At 29.0% G+C, this 22473-nt stretch overlaps 10 protein-coding genes and 1 non-coding gene across 11 annotated transcripts, besides 23 other annotated features; 5 read left to right on the top strand and 6 right to left on the bottom strand.

Annotated features, from left to right (window-relative positions):
- Window positions 1-6: 6 nt before the first annotated feature.
- On the top strand, window positions 7-1186 carry CMU_016860 (uncharacterized protein; the record flags this gene model as incomplete). The annotated part of the gene is made up of 5 exons (XM_002140248.1): window positions 7-17; window positions 170-243; window positions 404-615; window positions 697-1026; window positions 1082-1186. The coding sequence occupies 5 exons, from the start codon at window positions 7-9 to the stop codon at window positions 1184-1186; spliced, it is 732 nt and encodes a 243-aa protein (XP_002140284.1).
- Window positions 1039-1077: a sequence feature (AT_rich).
- A 261-nt stretch (window positions 1187-1447) lies between the features above and the next one.
- Window positions 1448-1484: a sequence feature (AT_rich).
- A 209-nt stretch (window positions 1485-1693) lies between these two features.
- Window positions 1694-1717: a sequence feature (AT_rich).
- A 418-nt stretch (window positions 1718-2135) lies between these two features.
- Window positions 2136-2163: a sequence feature (AT_rich).
- Window positions 2164-2188: 25 nt separating this feature from the next.
- Window positions 2189-2276: a sequence feature (AT_rich).
- Window positions 2277-2454: 178 nt separating this feature from the next.
- Window positions 2455-2477: a sequence feature (AT_rich).
- A 510-nt stretch (window positions 2478-2987) lies between these two features.
- Window positions 2988-3036: a sequence feature (AT_rich).
- Window positions 3037-3313: 277 nt separating this feature from the next.
- Window positions 3314-3380: a sequence feature (AT_rich).
- A 73-nt stretch (window positions 3381-3453) lies between these two features.
- Window positions 3454-3491: a sequence feature (AT_rich).
- A 322-nt stretch (window positions 3492-3813) lies between these two features.
- Window positions 3814-3844: a sequence feature (AT_rich).
- A 108-nt stretch (window positions 3845-3952) lies between these two features.
- Window positions 3953-3982: a sequence feature (AT_rich).
- A 170-nt stretch (window positions 3983-4152) lies between these two features.
- Window positions 4153-4198: a sequence feature (AT_rich).
- Window positions 4199-5453: 1255 nt separating this feature from the next.
- CMU_016850 (SF-assemblin/beta giardin family protein) lies at window positions 5454-6557 on the top strand (the record flags this gene model as incomplete). The annotated part of the gene is made up of 1 exon (XM_002140247.1): window positions 5454-6557. One exon carries the CDS (start codon window positions 5454-5456, stop codon window positions 6555-6557), a length of 1104 nt encoding a protein of 367 aa, XP_002140283.1.
- On the bottom strand, window positions 6336-7964 carry CMU_016840 (uncharacterized protein; the record flags this gene model as incomplete). Its single annotated transcript, XM_002140246.1, has 2 exons — window positions 6336-7794; window positions 7858-7964. The coding sequence occupies 2 exons, from the start codon at window positions 7962-7964 to the stop codon at window positions 6636-6638; spliced, it is 1266 nt and encodes a 421-aa protein (XP_002140282.1). The 3' UTR covers window positions 6336-6635.
- A 178-nt stretch (window positions 7965-8142) lies between these two features.
- Window positions 8143-8208: a sequence feature (AT_rich).
- Window positions 8209-8586: 378 nt separating this feature from the next.
- CMU_016830 (8-amino-7-oxononanoate synthase protein, putative) lies at window positions 8587-10312 on the bottom strand (the record flags this gene model as incomplete). Its single annotated transcript, XM_002140245.1, has 2 exons — window positions 8587-10217; window positions 10297-10312. 2 exons carry the CDS (start codon window positions 10310-10312, stop codon window positions 8587-8589), a joined length of 1647 nt encoding a protein of 548 aa, XP_002140281.1.
- A 389-nt stretch (window positions 10313-10701) lies between these two features.
- Window positions 10702-10747: a sequence feature (AT_rich).
- A 175-nt stretch (window positions 10748-10922) lies between these two features.
- Window positions 10923-10950: a sequence feature (AT_rich).
- Window positions 10951-10959: 9 nt separating this feature from the next.
- Window positions 10960-11958, bottom strand: CMU_016820 (uncharacterized protein; the record flags this gene model as incomplete). Its single annotated transcript, XM_002140244.1, has 2 exons — window positions 10960-11140; window positions 11234-11958. The coding sequence occupies 2 exons, from the start codon at window positions 11956-11958 to the stop codon at window positions 10960-10962; spliced, it is 906 nt and encodes a 301-aa protein (XP_002140280.1).
- Window positions 11557-11577: a sequence feature (AT_rich).
- Window positions 11821-11855: a sequence feature (AT_rich).
- A 37-nt stretch (window positions 11959-11995) lies between the features above and the next one.
- Window positions 11996-12041: a sequence feature (AT_rich).
- A 178-nt stretch (window positions 12042-12219) lies between these two features.
- Window positions 12220-13479, top strand: CMU_016810 (PCI domain-containing protein; the record flags this gene model as incomplete). The annotated part of the gene is made up of 1 exon (XM_002140243.1): window positions 12220-13479. One exon carries the CDS (start codon window positions 12220-12222, stop codon window positions 13477-13479), a length of 1260 nt encoding a protein of 419 aa, XP_002140279.1.
- A 123-nt stretch (window positions 13480-13602) lies between these two features.
- Window positions 13603-13630: a sequence feature (AT_rich).
- A 26-nt stretch (window positions 13631-13656) lies between these two features.
- On the bottom strand, window positions 13657-14487 carry CMU_016800 (Der1-like family protein; the record flags this gene model as incomplete). The annotated part of the gene is made up of 1 exon (XM_002140242.1): window positions 13657-14487. One exon carries the CDS (start codon window positions 14485-14487, stop codon window positions 13657-13659), a length of 831 nt encoding a protein of 276 aa, XP_002140278.1.
- Window positions 14488-14766: 279 nt separating this feature from the next.
- On the top strand, window positions 14767-17646 carry CMU_016790 (myotubularin family protein; the record flags this gene model as incomplete). The annotated part of the gene is made up of 1 exon (XM_002140241.1): window positions 14767-17646. The coding sequence occupies one exon, from the start codon at window positions 14767-14769 to the stop codon at window positions 17644-17646; it is 2880 nt and encodes a 959-aa protein (XP_002140277.1).
- Window positions 17647-17758: 112 nt separating this feature from the next.
- Window positions 17759-17786: a sequence feature (AT_rich).
- A 20-nt stretch (window positions 17787-17806) lies between these two features.
- On the top strand, window positions 17807-17877 carry CMU_016780. Its single transcript has one exon. It is a non-coding gene; the product is annotated as a tRNA-Gln (tRNA).
- Window positions 17878-17932: 55 nt separating this feature from the next.
- Window positions 17933-19411, bottom strand: CMU_016770 (uncharacterized protein; the record flags this gene model as incomplete). The annotated part of the gene is made up of 1 exon (XM_002140240.1): window positions 17933-19411. The coding sequence occupies one exon, from the start codon at window positions 19409-19411 to the stop codon at window positions 17933-17935; it is 1479 nt and encodes a 492-aa protein (XP_002140276.1).
- Window positions 19412-19617: 206 nt separating this feature from the next.
- Window positions 19618-20806, bottom strand: CMU_016760 (glycoprotease family protein; the record flags this gene model as incomplete). Its single annotated transcript, XM_002140239.1, has 2 exons — window positions 19618-20538; window positions 20666-20806. The coding sequence occupies 2 exons, from the start codon at window positions 20804-20806 to the stop codon at window positions 19618-19620; spliced, it is 1062 nt and encodes a 353-aa protein (XP_002140275.1).
- Window positions 20540-20563: a sequence feature (AT_rich).
- Window positions 20579-20645: a sequence feature (AT_rich).
- Window positions 20807-21921: 1115 nt separating the features above from the next.
- Window positions 21922-21946: a sequence feature (AT_rich).
- Between the last annotated feature and the right edge of the window lie 527 nt (window positions 21947-22473).

Here is a 22473-nt window from a genome sequence, read left to right as displayed (position 1 = left end):
TGTGTAATGTGTGTAATGTGTGAATGTTTAAAGTTATTAAATATTATAAGATTTTGATATATAGCTTAAAGAGATGAAGTATGCAGATCATCTTTTATATTCCTATTAATATTAGTAAAATATCTACCCAATGTATATACTTTACCATTGCCTTACTCTACTATTTTAGTATTACTAAAGCTATTGCATCTTCAATTGAACTAGAAACTTTTGATTCTATAAGTTCTAATAAAAGAAATTCTTGTAAGTGGATTATAGAACTAAATTAAATTATCTATTGAAATATATTACTAATATATCTGGCATCCTATGTTATTTACTTCAAAAATAATTTAAGCATTTAGTTAAAGCTTGCTCTGAAATTTTGTATATGCAAATTAATCTCTATTTTCAATATTTTTAGGTTATAATGTAGCTAATTATCTCAGTCAAGTAATGCAAGAAACTCCTCCATCTTTAGTAGGATATTTTGAGTTAATAAATGCTTTAGAAAATCCAGACTATGCTGAAGATATAGAAACCAAAACGAAAATGGCTCTAGAGGGAATGGATAGTATAATGCAAGAAATTCCTACGCAATTTATTGGGGTATTATTTTATTCTTGTACAGTGAAGGTAAGAACTATTACTAAGTGACTGCTTCTTGGTACTTTGAACACTTTAGATCACTTATTTGATGATATTTATTACATATAGGATATAGATACTCTACTTACTGCAGTAGTACGAAATGGCTTATTTCAGGCTACTAGAGAGCTAATATCACGAAAAATATATAGTACACAGCATATTTTATATGCAAGAGATAAATACAAGGATAATGTTATTCATTTATCTGTTCGTGCAGAGTCTGTAGCAATGATAGATATTATATGGAAGACAATAGCAAGTGAAATCCGATACCTCCTAGATGAAAAAAATAGTATTGGGCAACGACCAATAGATCTGTCAGAGGAATTGCGTTGTACTACTTGCACAACAAGATTAAAGGAAATATATAGACTAACATCACATGCTCATTTATCGGTAAGACAATCCTTATTTTTTAATTTTATAAACATTAATATTGAATATTTTGTAGGCATTACCCCCCCCTCCCCCTATTCCTGATGTTCCTGAACTAGAAGTTTTAAAAGATGTAAGGCAAAATGAATCTCAAAAATTTAAAGAAAAAAAACTTTATTAAAGCCACAAATAAAAAATAGACAAACTAATTTAAACAATTATACTCATCAAACTTATAAAGAAGGATATGTAGACCTAAATAGTTTTAATATGAAGACAACTATTAAAAATACTCCAATAATTGTCATAATTATTGGTGTTATTTCATTAGTAATGATTTTGCTTCTATGTATGTGTTGCTTTAAAATAAAATAAAAGTTGAAATATTAGGAAGTTCTATTTAAAGTCGTATACATAAGAATACCAAATAGTTAATATATGGAATAAATTAAAATATTTAGATTATTTTATTTATATTTGTCAACTTCAAATTTCTAGTGTGAACATAAAAATAATATTTTGTGAGCACTTGAATACTATATTTCAATAATCTTAATAATAGTACAATGCTAGTATCTCAATATAATTCAATGATATTTTTATTGAACTGATAAATTTTCGAATTACCAAAGATATATATTCAGGAAAATAACGAATAAGTTTTTCTTAAATAAATTTGAGATACTAGTAAAATATATTAAATATTATATAACAGACTGATACATTTATATAATTTCATTGTAAACAATATAATTGGTAAAATTGTCTTTAATAAATTTTACCAGATTTAGATATTTATAAACAATTTTGTTGAAAAATAAAGATTTTAGTATTTTCATTTTACAAGAGTTTTGAACTACTCCCTAGTAAAAATAGTAAACTAATTTCAAAAAACTTATGTTAGAATTAAGATAATTCATTCATACACCAATATATCAATAACATTATAGATTCAAAAGATATCTTATTAAATATAAATAATGTAGGTTATTAGTACTTAAAATTTTAATATAGTATAAGATTGTAAAGTGATACAAAAAAGTAAATATTGAAAGAACCAAGTGATTCAAATATAAATCATTAATCTTTATCTTTAATCTATTTTAAACCTTGATATCCCTAATTCCCACTATAATTAATTTAAAGAATAATTTAAATGAATTAACAGACTGTGTAAAAAGAGAATATAATTTTATAATGTTTGATAAATATATCTAAATAACCAATTTTGTTTAATATAAAGTATATTTACAATAAGTTTAAATAAATTAGTGAGAATATCTTTTCAAAAGTTATGGATGAGTCGAATTTTCAATATTTCCTAATCTCAGTAAATTGTATCAAATTATTACTTGTAACTTTGTCCATATTTTGATTTTTGAAACTACTTTATAAAAATATGTCTACTAAACTTATGTATCTTATTTCTGCTTCATACCATACATATTCTAATAATATTTTATTATATAAAACTCAATATAACTTTGTTAAATCAATTATTACTAATATTATAGAGCTAATATTATGAATTTAGCTTAGAAATTAAAATTAAGTTTATAAACTCCTAACAGAAAAGGATAGTAATATTACCAACAAAGATATTCCATATAAAGAATATACTATAAAGAAATATTAAAAGGAATTAGCATAAAATAATGATTATACTGCACCTAATTTACAGCTAAAAACTCTATTCTTATAAAGTAATTAATAAATTACTAAAGTAACTATTATAAATAAATCACCAACATAATTTTATTATTATTTTCTGAGGAATTTCACTTGTTAAACAAAAACAAAAGATCATCATGACTTTCTTTAGAATTATCCTCAGTGTTTTATGTTTCATTAATAATTTTTTTCTATTAAATGAAAATAGTCTTATATACTATAATTTCCTTAAAGTTATTTATCATTCTTATACTATATATTCAAAAATATGAGTATTCAAAGTATCTACTACTATTAAGAAGTTACAATAGTTTTTAATTAAAATTATTAACAAAGATATATAATTTTCATAAATATTTTCACTGTAGTAGTTGAAACAAAAAAAATCCAAATTTCCCAAAAAAAGATTTCTTTTTAAAAAATAATCTAAGTTTAAATTATAGATATCTATTAGTAACTTTGTATTTAACTAAATATAGAATTAGAAAAAGACATTGAATCTAAATATTATTGGAGATTACGAAAGTTATTCACGAAGTTCTTTATGATAAAGATTTTCTGTTAATCATTTAAGCTACATATAAAATGTTGGTCAAAATATTCTTTTACTTTAAAATACTTTCGTCCTTTATTAGTGTTTTAAATATATATAAGATAATATTTCACTAACTTATTTGAATAAATATATAAATTCTTTATTATTTCTTTGGTAGGAACAGAAATTCCTCTAATTTCTAAGCATTTGTATGATTTTAAATACAAAATAAAGTGCATAAGTTTATTATAAATTAAACAATATTTTTCAAAAATAAAATCCGTATAGATAACCTAAATAATGAGAATTCAGCCTTTTTTATACTATTTCAAATTCATTATCTTAGTCAAAACTGTACTATGCAATAATCAACAATTTCTATTTTTAATAGTAAAAGTAACTTTCTCAAAAGTTTGCCATTATAAAAAAAAACTAGATTCTTATTATTACTTTCAATCAAATAAATTATCTAGACTAATTTGTTAAAGAAACTTTGTTAAAATCCTTATCTATTATATTACATGACCATTATACATATATTCTATAAAATAATATAGTCAATTTTAGATTTACTGATATAAGTTGGACAAAATATCAATATCTTAAAATTACTAAATATTAATTATATTTATTCTACTTTGCATCACATTTTTATCATGTTGAATTTAGTTCATATTATTATACTTGTTTAATTTGTTAGATCTATTATAAACCCTATTTTCTTTAAACTTTTATATATGGATATAATATTTAATATATTATATTATATTTCAAATAAGTATTGTAAATGAGATCAATATATTCCAAATATCTGTTTTAAAAAGATTAATAAGTAATGTAAATTCAACATTTAAGCTTGGAAAAAAATAAAGTTAGGCACAGATTACCAATGATATTAAATTATATTTTCAATATATCTAACCATTCAAACTATTAACATGTAAAATATAGAAATTAATTTATAATTAAAAATTTTCATATATTAAAGAACTTTAGACATTCTTATTTGTCAAGATATCGAAGGAAAATTGTCAAAAAAATCCATTTTTTTTTTTTTTGTATTAAAGCGAAATATAACACTTTTATTATCAATAATTAATTTATTGAAAAAAACTAGTATAAATGAACTATATTCAGACTCAATACTATTACATTCGAATAATATTTTGAAATAAGAGCTGAAGGAATTACATTTTCTAAAGTATCAAGGTTTTATTAAGATTATTACAGGAATTATTAAGAGCTTAGTCTATTAAAATTCCTTAAGATATAGGGCCAAACTTGAATATACGGGTCTAACCATTAGGATTGCAAATACTATATACATTTTCATCCAAGTCTTCTATAATCAGTAAATGAAGTAAAAAAAAAACATAAAGCAATGTTACATTTTAGGTGATAGCTTTTTCTATTATTAATACAACATATTAGAAGCAATATACATAAAATTCAAATATAATTAATCATAGCATAGATCAAACTATTGGCAATAGCTTCCACTATTTTAGTTCAATTTGCAAAGAACTTTTCTCTTTAATTTAATTGAATGAAAATATCTGAATTATGTGAGATAATAAAGTGTACAACCAACTAATAACTTCTATATAATTTCACATTTATATCAACAACTATAACTTTATTATAGATACCCCCTGCATTCTTTCAACACTATAATTTACTTAAAGGTAGCTATACCTTAGCTATTTCCTATATACAGAACTTCTCATTACATAATACAACTACTATATATTAGTACATTTGTTTGGATATCCTATTTCATGTATTCCAAGGTAAGGTATCTACAGACTCTATATAGGAAAACTAAAAAAAATATTGAAATATTCAGATATAAAAGTGATCATATAATATAATCAATATTAACTCTAGATAATATTCCGATATGGTTGATATTCAACAATAAAGTACAATTTTGACCTTACTCTATGTATACCTAAGCAAGCCATCCACAATATTAGCGCCTCATTTGGTGGTCAATACGTGTCGCAAACTTTAATAGACTTTTGCTATAGCTAAATAAGCTACTGTATAGGCGGTATGTAATGCAGTACTTAAAAGTAATAGACAATGATGCGATATTTGTTATTTATTATAGGATGCGCAGGTATCTATTAGAGTAGGTGGCTCAAAGAGGAATTTTAGCCGCTTCATATAAAGTAATATTTACAGCTGAAGTGTAGTTCATGCATGTTGTTAGCTGCTTAAAGGTGAGTTATGGTTACAAATGAGTCAGGAAAATTCATCAGAACAGCTAAATTGCAGCAAATTGATAGTACCATTATCTCAGAGACCATTGGAATTGTCTATGGGTCTACGAAATGAAAATTTGGATACTAGTATAAATAGTGGAACGAAGGCTGAAGATGAACATGACTTATTAGGAAATAGAATGGGATCACTAGAATCTTGTACTCATATACCAAATTTTAGTAATGTGCATAATTTTCAACTGTCATTATCTAATAGTTCTCTTAAGAATGTAAATCCAACACAAACAATGTTATCTTCATCTTATACACCAGATAATATTTCATCAAGTTTATCTGTATCTTCTACATCCTTTATATCAAATTCTTCGTCATTACCTTTATCAACTAAGCAGAAATTAAGTCAAATCCAAGGTCAGCTACTAGGCTTAGAAAAACAGCTAAGAAATGATACCAGACAAAAAAGAGAATATGAGGAAACGAGATTTCAGAATCTTAAGGAAAATACACTGAAATTAAGGAAGTCCCTAGATATGGAAATTCAACAAAGAAATGAGATCCATAATACTCTTAAAAAATCTTTTGAACAGCAGATATCTTCAGTACAAGAAAAATTAGAGAACATATTTCTTGGTAAATTAGATCAACTTTCTATTGCTTGTCAGAGTCTTCAAGATAGACTTCAAGTTATAGAAAAGGATATTGGAGAAGACAAAACTCAGATTTTCCAAGATTATGAGAATAGATACCAAGCACTTAAGAATGAGGTGATTAATGCTAAGTCAATAGCAGAACGAGAATATCATATAGCTGAAGATAAGGAAAAACAAATAAGACGTTTTCTTAAAGATTTAGAGGTACATGTAAAAAAAGAGGTTGAAAGAGAGCATACACAAAGAGAAACTATTATACAAACTATGCAAGATGATTTCTACCAATTAAGAGACAAGATAGAGAAGAATCAAGATAAATTCCAGAATTTTGTCTTAGAGGAAGTAGCTCACTTAAAGAATGGATTAGCAAAAGAAACTCAAAACAGGGAATCTGCAGATGATGACATTGTTCAAGCTTTAAATCAGTATACAAAAGCTCTGCAGGACGTATTGAAGATTATCTGTTAGAGGCTGAGTTATCATTAGATTTATTCATAAATTATTAGACACCCTCTCTAATGTATTTTTAACTTATAGTTTTGTATTTCACTTTCTGATGTCCCATAGTAAACATTGTCCATCATCACCTGTGGAAATTATTCTCAGTCCAAAGTTTTCAAATGAGTCATTGTTTCTAGCTATATCCAAATTCAGAATTCCACTTCTATGACCTCTCAGTACTTTGACACAAGATGCAAGTCGGTAATCCCAAATGCGAATTGTACCATCTATACAACCTGTTATAACTGAGAATATATCGTTTGGATTCCAAATTACTCTCACAATTCCCGGTAGAACATTAATTGAATGGTCATATTTCTCATGTTTCATTATAACTTTATCCCTAGATTGATTATAATCCCAAATAATTAAGTTTCCATTCATATCTCCTGAAGCTAATAAGGGTTGATCAGCAGAATAACAAAATTGAAGACTTTCTACAGATTCTGAATGTCCAGTGAGCTTAGTTAGTATCTTACCAGTATCTGGCTGTATAAGGCTAACTATACCATTCAAGGATCCTGCTACTACTATGCTATTTGTATGATGACTTTGTAGAGAAACAATTCCATCATCAGCTAGAGTTGTCCTTTGAAATTTAAAGATGCTTCTACCTGTTTTTGCATCCCACGTTATTATAGATCCATCCAGTGAACCTGTATATATTGTTCTTCCATCAATACTAAAATCTCCACAAGTAATACTTTCACCATGACCCGAAAGTACTGAAACTACATTTCCATTTGGAACTGTCCATAGCCAACCTGTAGAGTCATAGCTTCCACCAAGGATAGCAGGGCCCTTGGGATGCCAACTTATAAATTCCAACTCATCTGTTGGACCTTCTAATACACATAATAGTTCAGTTAACTGAGTTTCTGTGTTACTTGTATATACACGAACAGTGCCGTCACATCCTGCAGTTGCAAAGTATGAACCATCACAAGAGAATGAAATGTCTGATACACTATCTTGGTGACCAGATAAAACTTCACTATATAGAATTTCTACAGGACCAGAATTAGATGGTTCAATATATTTTCTTGGTAATTTTGTTATATAAGCCATATTGTTGCATCCTCCAAAAACTGCTTTAGTCCCATTAAAAGGGTGAAATTTTACACTACATATTGATTCAGATATACTCAAAAGAATAGCAGAAGATTCATTGGAAACATCAAAAAATGGTACATCGTCAATATCTCTGAAAGTAAGATAAAATAGATCTTTTAAGCTTTTTATTCTAGACAGGTTAATAGGAACTTACGATTCCGAAAGGTCTCCTTCCAAAACCACTATATCATCATCATCAGTTATAGGGTCATCTTCATCATCAAATTGCTCTTTTACAGTATGTTCACTAAAATCCTCCATCTGTAATTTACGACAATAGTACCGGGCTATGTTTATACCTAGTTTGTCCCTGTACCATAAACCGGTACCACTATTAAGCAAGCTTAAAATATCTACAGGTAATAATAAGCAACTTGAATATATTGGCAATATTCTGTCTTAAAGTTTCACTGACAGTTAATCGTAATTCTAAGAAGTGAATATATAGTAATTTATAAAAAAAATCCAAATAAAAGAGAAAAATAAAAAAAAATTATTTAATTAAGAGCTGTAGAGGCTTATAAAGACCTGATTAAGATGTTTAGACCATTAATAAATAATTTCTAGGTCCACTCCACATAAAAATAGCTCCTAGTACTAAATATAAGAAAACTAACTCCAAAATCGTATAATTTTAGCGGTTAACAACTTATAGTAATATAGGAGAGTATATTAACACTTGTTAGAGTTATTTAGAATGATTCCATACCTAATTTTTATCAAGTTTAAAATACAAATGTGGTCAATTTTTACCTCTTGATATCTGGACAATTTACATAGTAAAAAAGTAGGTAAACCCAAAACCATCTACTAGTCCCATTTTATGTTTATTGAGACACTAATTAATATTCATTTCCACGTTACCCTACACCTCCAACCCAGATTACATTGAATCAGTTAATTCCGACCCTGGGCAAGCAACACTACATTCAACCAAATCTTTAACGAAATTATCCATGAGTTGCTGAGTATATCCTGCTCTTGCAGTAACTCTAAATCTAGGAAACCTTAATGGACATGCAGGGAATGCAACACATGATAATAGCCATCCTCTTTTAAGCATTTCGTGTGCGACATCAATGACTCTGAGTATGTCATCCTTAAATACAACAGCAATAACAGATGTACAATCATCGCCCTCAACAGTATACTTCTTATCTTCTGGATAATCAGCTGGCCAATATCCACCACCAGATTTTATGAGATTACGCAAATAAAGAGAATTCCTACGGCACTTCTCAACTCTCTCAGGTTCACTAGATATGATTCTTAATGATTCCAATACACCACCAGCACAATATGCTGGTAATGCTGCTGAAAATGTATTACCTGGTGTATGGAAATCCAAAAAATCAACAAAAAGCTTGTTTGAAGTAATATAACCACCAACACCTGCTGCTGATTTAGAAAAAGTCCCAACAATTACATCAGCTGCTCCTGGCATATTAAAGTGTTCTTCTAGGCCGCGTCCCATTTTACCTAATACACCCATTCCATGAGCTTCATCAATGCAGATCTTCATATCATATTTATCAGCAATACTGCGTACATCTGGAAGTGGAGCAATATCACCATCCATACTATAGACTGATTCAATAAATATCCAAGCATCTCGATATTTGCGACGGTATTGCTTAACAAGTTGTTCTAAGTGCGCCATATTATTATGTTTAAAGAAATACACTTTAGCACCAGATACCTTAAAACCAGCTCTAATACTGGCATGGAGCCGATCATCACCAAAAAATACATCACCTTTCTTGTAAATGGCACATACAGCGCCCATACATGCCATATAACCAGTTGCTACAATTAAAGAATCCTCCCTACCAAAGAACTCACCAACTGCCTTCTCTAATTCTCGTAAAAGTGGTGTATTTCCACCCAACATACGTGGGCCATGTGAACCAGTACTATATTGCTGAGCTGCTTCTATAGCTTTCTTCTGTACACGTTCATCATAAACTAAATCTAAATAGCTATAAGAGCTCATAGGAGTTGCCTCATAACCTTCACAAAGTACTTTATCAGATCTTGGTTGTGATACCTCTTGCATATATGGCCATACTCCCTTGCGTTGTAAGTGCTTCTTAATATCAACATAACTCTCTTTCTCAGTTTCACCCTTACGTATTTCTAATTTTAAAAACTTCTTCTCCAATAAATAGAAGTAATGACGTCTACTTTGCGATATTGCTTCAAGTAAGTAGCATGTTATTGCTAAACGAACAATCTTTACACATGACTCTGTCCAACGACTTAATAAAGAAACTAAAGTTCCCTCGACATAAGCATCTCTGATTTGTTTAATAATACTGGATAACCAACCAAATGCAGATTTACTTGTCTTTCCAGAAGACCCACTATCACATTTTGTCCCTGGAAGTAATCCATATAAAGCCTTTGCACTTTCGCCATTTACTGCCAAGTATATCCCAACACCTACAACAATAACCAATAGAGTATCCACCAGATTCAAAACACGCAAACCATGAGCAATATCGCCAAAAAATCCTATAGAAATATGAAAATAAACATATATATCCAAGATTCTAAAATATTTAAAAAACCACGCAATCACACACACACTTACCTGAAGCAAAATCCATCGTAATAACTGTAAACTGATAACTGTTCTCAAAGTCTTCACCTTCTATTTATGGGCTATCGAAGGGAATTCCTGATTTTCAAGTAGTCTCGGTTAATTTCTTATAAAGAAAAAAGTGTATATATATATACGATTGAGCTGTTAGGAAAGAAAACAATTTGAGAATAGAATCTTGTGAAAGAAGGGGGGGCTAAACGCGGTAAATATGCGGGAAAGACGTGGCCTAACGTATCCAATTGAAAAAGTTAGTATAAACCTGCGTAAGTAGATATAGCATTAAAATCTTATCTCCCAAGCGCGTAGGACACCTACTGACGTATTTATAGCATTCGACTGCACACGTATATCTTCAAATAAAATCAGATCTTAACAATGTACCACTAATTTTCCAATATTATATCAATATTTAATTAATATTGAAATTTACTTTTTTAATGTATCTTCGTAAAACATATTACCCCCTCTCATTATTTCCAATATACATGTACACCGGTATTTACATGTAATGACTTGACTGCTCATCCCACATAATCACTATTTCTAATTTTAGAGAGAAAAAAAAAGTTAAATATAACTTCAAATTATTTCTATCACGAAACCCTGGGGATTTCATAATTTAAATAAGATTTTATTATATAACAAGATATCTTATTTTGAAATATGTTTAGTACTTGAGAGGACATGTGTCAGTCTACAGATAAAAAGAAGCCTGGATAAATATATTACAGCCTTGGGAGTATTTACTATTTTTGGATTAATTAGTATCAGGGTAGCTTTAATTAATTCGCAACCAAATTCACTCGATATTATCTTCTCAATCCTTCTCCATCTATATAGAATGAAAAGAGAGTGATTTAAATGATAATAAGTTGAGATTTGTAGAAAATTTCTATATTATTTTTATTCATGTCAGTATACTTACCTTGCACCAGAAATTATAATTTTAGCATTACAAGAGTCATCTACATACAATAAATCTTTCATATCATTTGAAACTCTTCCATAAAGAATTACAGAGGATTGATTCTCTATTTTATTCTCTATAAAGAAAAAAGAGAGATCAAGAGATACCAAGGTGTGAATACTATTATTATTTGTCCCTCCTTTTAGTAAGTTATAAATAATTAACAGTAAAATAAGCTCTTGTAGTGATAGTAACTGTAATGGGTATAATGGAGTATATATAAGCGGTAAAAATTCATTTTTTGTATTTGATATTTGATTCGATCGTATTGTATCAGCTCGTAATTTATTAATATAATATAAGTGCATAGATTCCTGTTCATTTTGAAGTTGTTCCAAGTGATCCAAATAACTTGCTAAGAGTGAAATTTTTCCTTTCTTAGATTTTGGATATGATGGGGATTTTATATTTTTTTCATAGGAATTTAGAGTGCTGGAATATATATCAGAATCATATATACTAGAGCGCAATTGGTTTGCAACACGAGAAACATTGTTATGCCTTGTAGAGTCAAGATCCAAACTGTTTCTAATGCCACTAATTTCATTATTTCTTTTAATAATCTTTTTTTTAAATATTTGAGATCTTAATGAATTTGTAACGTTGCATATACAAGAGGTATTATTTTTCGAGTATTCCATTGCCAACCTCATCCTGTCCATTTTTGTAATTTCGTAATTCATAGATTAGTTTATTATCCATATATACATTAATAGAATGTATATAATTAGTTAATATTAATTCATAATAAATAAAAGAAATAAAAGATAAGAATTGTACAAATCAACTTAGTATTTAGAAATATCAGTGGGGTGCACTATTAGCGCCATAGTCTATAATGCTAAATACTACTAGGTGAAGGGTATATAAAGGAAAAAAAAGAAACGCTACTACGTAGAAGCGAGCATACTGAGCTCAAATTTTTTTTCAAGAGATTAGATTTGATGAATATTTCACTAGCAGATAAATTTGAACAGGCGAAGTCCTTGGATAATAATGAGTATAAAGCAGCGGAAATTATCTTGTTAGAAATTATAAACTCAGATAATTCTGCTGAAGATACTGCTAAACTTCAAGAATTAGCAATCTATAGATTGGGTGAGATCTATGTAGATCAGGGAGAAGCAGAGAAGTTGAGACATCTTTTTGTATTAATAAGACCAGTATTACAAAATTTACCTAAAGCTCGTACAGCAAAGGTTGTTAGGAGTTTAATGGACCTATTATCAAAGATACCAAATTCTGAAAAGTTACTTGAAGAATTATGCCTAGAATGTATACAATGGTGTAATGAAGAGAAGAGAACATTTTTAAGGCATCGTATAACAACTAGATTGGCAATGGTATATTTGAATGCTAGATTATTTTCCAAAGGCCTAGAATGTATAACAGAACTTGTTAAAGAAGTAAAAAAAGTAGATGATAAAGTTCTATTAGTTGAGATATATTTGATAGAGAGTAAACTACAGTATAGAATTAAAGATTTACCAAAAACAAAAGCAGCTTTAACAGCAGCAAGAACAAATGCAAATGCAATCCATTGTCCACCATTACTCCAAGCTGACATAGATTTACAATCAGGGATAGTCTTGGCAGATGAAAAAGATTATGCAACATCATTTTCATACTTTTATGAAGCATTTGAAGCATTTAATATTGGTGGCGATTCTAGAGCACCTCAAGCTTTGAAATATATGATGTTGGCAAAAATAATGTCAGATCAGCCTGATAATATTTCGGTCATAATAACTGCGAAGAATACTATTAAATTCCAAGGACGTGATATTGAAGCACTAAAAATGGTAGCAAGATGTAGACAACAACGTTCACTGAAGATGTTTGAAGATGTCCTCTTGACATATGACAAGGAGTTATCTGAAGATTTAATTATCAAGAAACATATTGATGAACTATATGAAAGCCTATTAGAGCAAAATATACAAAGAATATTGGAAGCATATTCTCAAATAGAAATATCACAATTGGCACAATTTTTAGAATTACCGATAGATAGAATTCATAATAAATTAACTGAAATGATACTGGACAAAACTATATACGGAAATATTGATCAAAGAAAGGGTATATTGAGATTAGTAGATAGATCTTCTTCTAAACCATTGTTTGACGATATATTGATGACACTTACTAATTTGTCAGATGTTGTGGATGCACTGTATGAAAAAGCAGCTAAAGTATTATGATTAAAGTTATTTTAAATATATCTAACTTGACCTCTGAACTTTGCATAAAATTTTGGAGAATTAATAGATAATATTCTTCATTATTACTAAGATAACTTAAGATAGCAATGACTCAATAGAAGGAAAAAAAGTTAAATATTATATTTATTTTGTTTTCTATTCCCTATAGGTGTACACCTAACTATTTCCTAATCTGAATCCTTGTCCGGAGAAAGCCTGGGGTTGGGCATTTCCTCTATTATTTGAATGAGAACTCCTATCTAGACTATTTGTAGCTCCCATAGTATTTGGATGTATAACATTAGGATGTGAACTTATATCTGAGAAATCGTATATATATTTGCTCATTATGTTAGAAGCATATATCACAAAATTATCAAGAGACTTTGGAGGATAGTGTAGTATATTTGATCTATCTGCTCCTGGTAAAATATCCCTCACATAGTGAAGAGAGTGACCTGCTAAAAGTCCAAGGACATCATCAAAAATGGAATTTCCTGTTAATATATCAAGTAATAATAGAGCAAAAGGTAACTGATATGCTTGTAATATAAAACCCCAAATTGATACAGGAGATGATGGAAATCTTCTGCTCCAATAGTATATTATGGCAAAAATTAGACAAGAACCATTAACTCTTTTACCTACTGGGAAATTAAATGCTATTGCAATAAAATCTATAATCACCATTAGAACCATAATGAAATATAAGTAGGATCCCTCTGAAACCCCTAGAACACCACTTTTCTCTAGTTTTGAAGAGAAGGATATAAACATCCACTGACTCATAATCCATCCTAGGCTAAAATGACCAACATAAAAGAAGTTAGAAATTAAACGCCATATCTGAACCTTCTTGACTACAAGAGGCCAATCTAAAATAATATACCATGGGTTAAGTAATCCAAAAGAGCACAGAACTGTCACAACAAAAGTGGTACAGAGCATAAATCTTGAGATTGGGGGTAAATTAGCAAACCATGACTGTGGAGTGGAGTCTTCAAACATCCTAATAAATATGTTTAAATAAAAAAAAAGTCAAGGAGTACAAATATATAACTATATATATTGGACACACGAAGGGTATGCGGTGATTATTAATAAGCCCCAGTGTTGTAATTACAGGGGGAAGCTACAAATGCAAAGATAGGCGCTAATATTTATCTTAGGTCTACCGGTTCTGCAGTATTTTTTAAAGAATTAAAATACGAATCTTGGCCAAAGCTGATGAATCTAAAGGAATATTTCAAAATATCAAACTGATGTTGTCGAGAATTATGTTTTGAGATGGATCTACAGAAGAATTCAGAAACAACTAGATCTATGGATCCAGCAAAATTAGACCCTATATTGTCATCTGTAAATAGCAAGAATATGAATCTTGCCAGTAGCATAACTCTACAATCAGTTGAAATAGGACATGATCCTTTGACATTATCTAGATCTAAAAATACGGAGAATATACCTTCAAGAAAACACAGAGTATTTGATATGGAGGATTCTATAAATTTTTCACGACCTCATATACCTAATCAAGATTTAGTGTCTTCAAGTACTTATTCGCAAATAGAAACTCCAGCTGTAGGCAATTTCAGTGACAAACCTAGTAGTGAGATACATTTAGGGGCACTAGATTGTTTGATAACTAACAAATCTCAAGGAAATGACTTTAGAGTTTCGATGAATAATAAGAAAAACCTTTTAGATTCAAAAGTACACTTAAATGATAATTCAAGTGTTGACTTGAATACAAATAAATCAGAATCTGGAATGATTCGTTCATCTTGTAAATCAGTTAGTTTATCATCCTCAAGTGTAACAGGTCTATTTTCATCGATTGCAAGTACAGTCACTCAAAATATAAGTACCCAAATTCAAAATGCACTCCGTGACTCTACTTCTAAATCCCAAATTATGTCTGGGAAATTACGAGATATTGGTATATGGAATAAAATACTAGATTCCAAACTTTTACAAGAAAACTCTAAGAATATAAGTGCAAAACCGGATAAAGAAGATATCAATTTTATATTACAGCAAGTACTATTATTTCCTGGAGAAGACATCATATTATACTCAAAGTACTGTGGAATCTTACCAAATGGTATAAGTGAACCATTAACAGGAAGTATGATTATTTCAAATTATCGCTTGATTTTAATACCGAGATTTTCTGATAACAATATAACTAGTAGCACACTAAATATGGATCCTTTTCTATCTTGGCTATTAGATTCAGGTTTTTTAACTATTCCTATTTATGTAATAACTCAATTTTCTACAACACAATTATCCTGTACAAAAAGTGGCTTTAATTTAACAAAAAGCCAAATTAGTACCCTCTCTTCAACTGACTCCAATTTTGGGACTTCTTATGGTAGTACAGTTGATGGAATAAACAATCCTAATTTACCATTTACTTTCCATGTAGCAACAAAAGATTTAAGAAGTCTTCAGATTCTTCTAGTAAATTCTGACAATGACCGAAGACTGTTGCTAAATACTATAAGCTCAACAATATTAGAACCTTGTCTAAAAAATCTTTTCTGCTTTAAACTCAATAATAGCTTAAAGAAAACTTGTCAAATTACACAGAATCAAAATTCTGATATACCTACTTCAATATTATGCCATCAATTTACCTTTAAAATTGAAGATGAATGGGCTAGACTTGGTATTAGTGAGATAAATTCCAAAGATATCATATATACTAACCAAACTTCAAAAGATCACGATGTATATGTTTCAAATAAAGATGATAGTTTATTATATCAAAACCCCCAACTTATGCTGCGAATATCTAGAGTTAACATATGTTATGACATATGTCCCTCATATCCTGATCTTTTAGTTGTTCCTAAACAGATTACTGATACCCAGTTAATTAAAATTTCATCATTTAGATCAAAAGGTAGAATTCCAATACTTAGCTGGTACTGCTCTAATTTAAGATCTAGTTTGTGGAGATCTAGCCAACCGAAGTCAGCTTTTAAGCGTTGTATTGAGGATGAATTATTTATTAGCACTATTTCTCAGTTTTACAAAAATATATCTACTAATGAACTTAAGTTACTAAAAACCCAAAGTTCAAAAGATTTTACAATATCAAAGACCAAATTTCTTATTCTAGACGCACGCCCTAAACTTAATGCATATGCTAATAAAGCAACTGGAGCTGGCTTTGAAAACATAGATTACTACCCAAACTGTGATCTAGAATTTCTTAACATTGAAAATATCCATAGAGTCCGTGATGCTTGGGTTAAAATGACGACAGTTGTTTCAAATATTGCCAACGGAGTAACAATTAGCAACGAGTCATGGAATATAAACCGAGCTTCTACTCAAAAAGTATGTTATACAAGTGATTGCATTGGTTTAAGATTATTAGGGGAAATTGACTCCACAGGATGGTATGATCTAATTAGTTTAATACTTATTTCAGTAAATAAAATTGTAGAGAAACTTAGCAATGGGAATGGAGTACTAGTCCACTGTAGTGATGGATGGGACAGAACTTCTCAGTTGACATCTTTATCTATGCTATGTTTAGATCCATTTTATCGCACTATTGAAGGATTTTTTACACTTATAGAAAAAGAATTTATTACTGTAGGACACAAGTTTCACTCTAGATGTGGCCTACCTGGACCTAAGCATTCAAGTGAGGGTGAAAATGAAAGATCTCCAATATTCATCCAGTGGCTGGATTGTGTATACCAATGTTGGATACAAAATCCAACAGAATTTGAATTTCATCCAAATTTATTGCTTTTTGTTGCTGAGAATGTGCATAACTGTTTGTATGGGAATTTTTTATGTGATAATGAACAACAACGTAGTAATTTCCAAGTTAGAGATCATACAATATCACTTTGGGATATTATTCTTGCCCAAATACATAATTCCACTTCAAAAAGTAGCTATAGCAGTGACTATCCTTTCCTTGGTGTGGATCCAAATATTTTACCTCACATGGAATTTGTAAATCCCTTCTATAGATCAAAAGATTCAAAAATAAGTGATAAAGCATCAAGTACTATTATTTGTGATGTAACATCAATAAATCTATCCCCTTGGATGGCATACTGGCTACGATACACTCCCTTAAGCTCTAAAGTATCACCTATTGGACCATTGGCTGCAGTAGTAGGACTTTTAAGTTAATAGGGCAAAGATTATATAAATTTTAGTTTAGAGAAAATATTTTGTAATAACTTTTATATACCTAATCAAAACCGAAAATTCAACATCTAGAGAACTCCAAGTATCAAAAAACTAAAAAAATTCATTATATTAAATAAAAAGTGGAACCTTGCAGATGTAAGGAACTATAGTCTAGCGGTAGGACCCCGGATTTTGATTCCGGTAACCTGGGTTCGATTCCCAGTAGTTCCTCACTTTTTTAGACATTTGAATTCATTAGAAAACACAGTATCAAGGTAAATACAAATTATGAATTATCAAGCACATCTAAAACATCAAGCTGTAAGATACAAACATCAATTCGGACATTACCCCCTTTTGAGTCGTTATTAATAACTTTCTGTATTATATCCCCTAAATTTGGTACTGTCCTTCCAAAATCTCCATGAACAAATTCTTTAATATACATTCCTGCCTCAGTAATCAAATCTAACTTAAAAGAGTTTTCATTTATCTCCTTAATGTTAATATTAAAGATGTTTCGGATTCTATCAGTATTCTTCCTTCTATGCAAAACCCTGATTGGTGTTCTTTGCTTTATACTTATTGGTAGTGTGTATAAAAAGAACTGGTTTCTTAATTCCTTATAATTTTGAGGAGTCAAATTATATGTAGTATAGCATATACAAGAGTATGCCTTTAATTTCTCACTAACTTGTAGGTTCATTTCTTTAATTAAACTAGTATTAGAGAATGAAACTTGAGATATTAATACATGACCTCCCGATAATAATTTGACATTAGAGATCAATTCAGCTATAAATTCATTTCTAAGTTGAATATTATCATTTATAGAGGGATTAACAATATTGGAATAAAATAGGTGGTGTTTGCTTGAAATTCCAGATATCTCTAAGGCAAATGGTCTACCCCCATTTGAAACTCCAAGCATACGAACATCAACATCTTCACGCCCAGATGCACTAAAAGTGCATTTCTTGTAGGATATCAGCTTGTTTAATGAATAATTCAGTATATCTTCAATAGATGTTTTAATAGGAAATGGAGGACCACATAAATTATCATTTTGACTATCATTTACATTACTAGAGGAGTTATAATGCCATATAGATTGAGATATTCTTCTTGATAACTTTTTATATCTACCACTAATATATATTGGCTTCCATTCATAACTTATCGATACACAAAATATATAATTCACATTATTTTCAATTAATGGTATATCAGACGATATTGTAAAATTTAAATAAAGATCACTTCCTTGGTTCTGTTCTAAATTCACAGATTTTAATAAAAGGTGTCTTAAACATGCCTTTAAACTAAAATATGATTCGTTACCACCTTCATTTTTTAAATTGCTGGATAAAAATTCAATACTCACTCCAAAACTAGCTACTTTAGTTCCATCACCCCCAGATACTGCTAATTTTAAGATTTCATTAATTATCATAGAGATATCCACTTTATTGTTGGATGGAGATTTCAATTTACATACTAGAAATGTACGAGTATTTTGTTCATTATCTTTTATTAATTTCTTATGAAGTTTTCGTCTCAAATTCCTTTGAGGGCGAGGGTTTGGAATCTCAACAAAGTGATATACATCAGTATTATCTAATAGTAATAAATCATTACAATAATTGCAAATATTCCCTCTCTCTTCGGAGACATTATCAAAGTTGTGCAAGAAAAATTTAAACTCCTCAGTATGGCAAGATTTAGATCTTAGATCACATCTCCAACATTTATAAGCTATACTCATTAATTTTACATAGTAATAAGATCAGATAATATAAGATACCAATATACAAATTTGCAACAATAATTTAAGCTTACTACTAATCGCGCTTTCTGATACTTGTCCTGATATTGAAGAAACACAACTTATCAATAAAAATCGAAATTAAATAGTTCTTAGTTTTTTATAGTTATCTCGTTGTATAAACTCCAATGTTTCAATATTTATACTTATTCTCTCCATAGAATATCTACTTGATCAGTTCTAAATTTTTGTGAAACTCCTGAATCTTCTAATCTAGTCCGAATTCCACATTTGTAAACTAACAGACCAGTATGAGCAATCATAGCACCATTATCAATACAGTACATATCATCCATACTGCATACATGCGCATTTCTTTCAGATGCCATCAATTCCATCATTTCAATTAGTCTTTGGTTACAACCTACTCCACCTACTAGTAGGATCGAGTCTGAACTTAGCAAACTGATAGCTCTCTCAGTAACTTCAACTAACATTGCAAAAATTGTTTCTTGTAATGAGAAACAAAAATCTTGATAAAATATTTCTAATTCTTCTTGTTTTTCCTGAAGTTCCTGTTGTTTACTGATAATGAGCTCTTCGCCAAAAGTTAAAATCCCAGAAAATGACAAATCCATGCCCTTCAAAACATAAGGTAACTGATAAAAATGTTTCCCCTTCTTAGCTAATTTTTCAACATGATAACCAGCAGCAGGATAATTATCAAGTTTCATCAATCTAGCAAATCTGTCAATACAATTCCCAATAGCAATATCGAGAGTTTCCCCAATTATTTTGTATTGGTGATTACTATATCCAATTATTTGTGTATTTCCACCAGATGCATATAAGACGACTGGATTATCTACTTTAGTTACTAGTCGTCCCATTTCAATATGGGCAACACAGTGGTTGACTCCAACAAGTGGTATACCCCATAACTGGCTTAAAACACGAGCTACTACCGCTCCTACAGATAATGGAGCACCCATTCCTGGTCCCTGTGTATAAGATATAATACTGATACTTGAGTGTTCAACATTTGCCGATTTGAGTGCCTTCTTAACTAATTCAATAATATGAGAACGGTGAAATGAAGCAGTTTCCTTTGGTAAAAACCCAGATCCCTTTATATTTATTTAAAAAATTAAAGAACAAGAATCAAGGAATTAATTTTTAAAACACAATGTTAAATAAATCAAATAAATAATTAAACAAACAATTTTAATTATTACGTACTGTTTAACAACTTACAGGTGGACCAACATAAGTCATTTTCTCATTTGCCAATATTTGTCCACTTGAACTTACTATTCCAACTCCAATCTTGTTTGCACTTGACTCAATTCCTAAAGACAAAAATTTGGCACATTTACTGCCTTCATTAGTCTTCATTACTAAAAGTATAAGTGATATAGAATATTTTAGAAGCTAATAATAATATTTACAGTTTTGGGTATCTAATTTTGCGGTAGCCAAGATACATTTCTAATTTCAAACATCCTAAGAAATATTAACTTAAGAAACATAGAATATGTTCATATATCCGAAATTTCCACTCAATAACTGTTTTATTCCTTTTTATTTACTACTATTATCTGTTATATTTAATATTATTTGGAAACTAAATACTTAAAATACGTCAATAGTCTCTTAAATATGAATTATTAACAACTATAATTTATATCAATTTTAAATTCTGAGAATTCCAAAAGAGAATTTACCAAATTTTTGTTTAATTACCATAAATAAATAAATCTACTGAAAGGCTGATACTTAGCATAAAGAGGGACTTTTTAATGAAAATGTTCTCTTTTTGAACCTTTAGAATATACTATGGGTAATAAAAAAAAAATTACAGTGCAATCCTTTTAAAAATTAAGAAGTATTTTTTCCAATATATTCAAAATTTACTATGATAATGAATATAAATAAGCACATTTCATCCGATTTTAACTTTAGCTTTAACTTCAACTACTAGCCATACTACTAATCTTCTATTAATTAAATGAATTTTATAGTCCAAAGAATAATTGATATCATTGAAATTAAATTATTTGTCTTATAAAATTTCAGAGAATTACAGTAATTCCACAATAATTCAGCCACTTTCAAAGAACATAAATTGATAATACTGAATATATTTACTTTTGATAATAAGCAGTTGTAGAAAATATTTTTGAGTTCTTATATCAGAAAAAAATTTTACAATATATCTTCTTTATCTTTACAACCTAAATTTAATATATTATAGTATTACCCATATGAGACTAGCTTCTCTTGTTTTTCTTTTTTTAATGCACCATATTAGTTAACAAAATATTTTATTTTATTATCTAGTAATATTGTCTTATTAAGTTATTATTAGCCCAGTCACCGTTCATATATTCTTTGAGATATGTGAGATATACTTGTATAAGTTATTTAATATAAATCCTTGAGTATGATAATACTAACTTATTATCTTATATAATATATATAGGTTCTAGAGTTCTCTAAATTGAAATTAGAATAAATAATAAAAAAAAATAAATTCAGTTTATATTCTTCACAATAAAATATGCACCGGTATCCCATGCATGTAAAGTTATGTGGCTCCATTACAAAATTTTTCAGTTTCATAGTTAAGAAAAATTAATTATTCTAATTCTAAAGTATTAATTCACTTTTTTAAATATAATTACGATCATATATATAAATTTATGAAAACAACTCTTCTTAATTCATTAAGTGCCAAAAATTCTGAGTATAAGGAATAAATTTTTTGGAATTACTAAAATGAGTAAAGATGAATAATATATTGATGAGACACTCAAAAAATTAAATTCAAATGTATGTAAATTTTTAAAGACTAGTTATCCAAATATAATGCACTAGATTTCTATATCTTACTACCAATTACTAAAGATATGTTTAAAATTAATGGTGAAACAATTGGAGTTCGTTACAAAATAAAGCTAATAATATGAATACAAGATTTTTTCTTTAAAATATTATTTAATTCTATATACAGGGTTAATGAAATTTATCAATTAAAGTAGAAACTGAAACTTTTATATTAA

This window comes from Cryptosporidium muris, genomic scaffold, assembly GCF_000006515.1.
Source record: "Cryptosporidium muris RN66 scf_1106632373407 genomic scaffold, whole genome shotgun sequence".
NCBI lineage: Eukaryota > Apicomplexa > Conoidasida > Eucoccidiorida > Cryptosporidiidae > Cryptosporidium > Cryptosporidium muris.
Note: the sequence above shows the minus strand (reverse complement) of the source record. Positions and strands in the feature narration are given on the sequence as shown.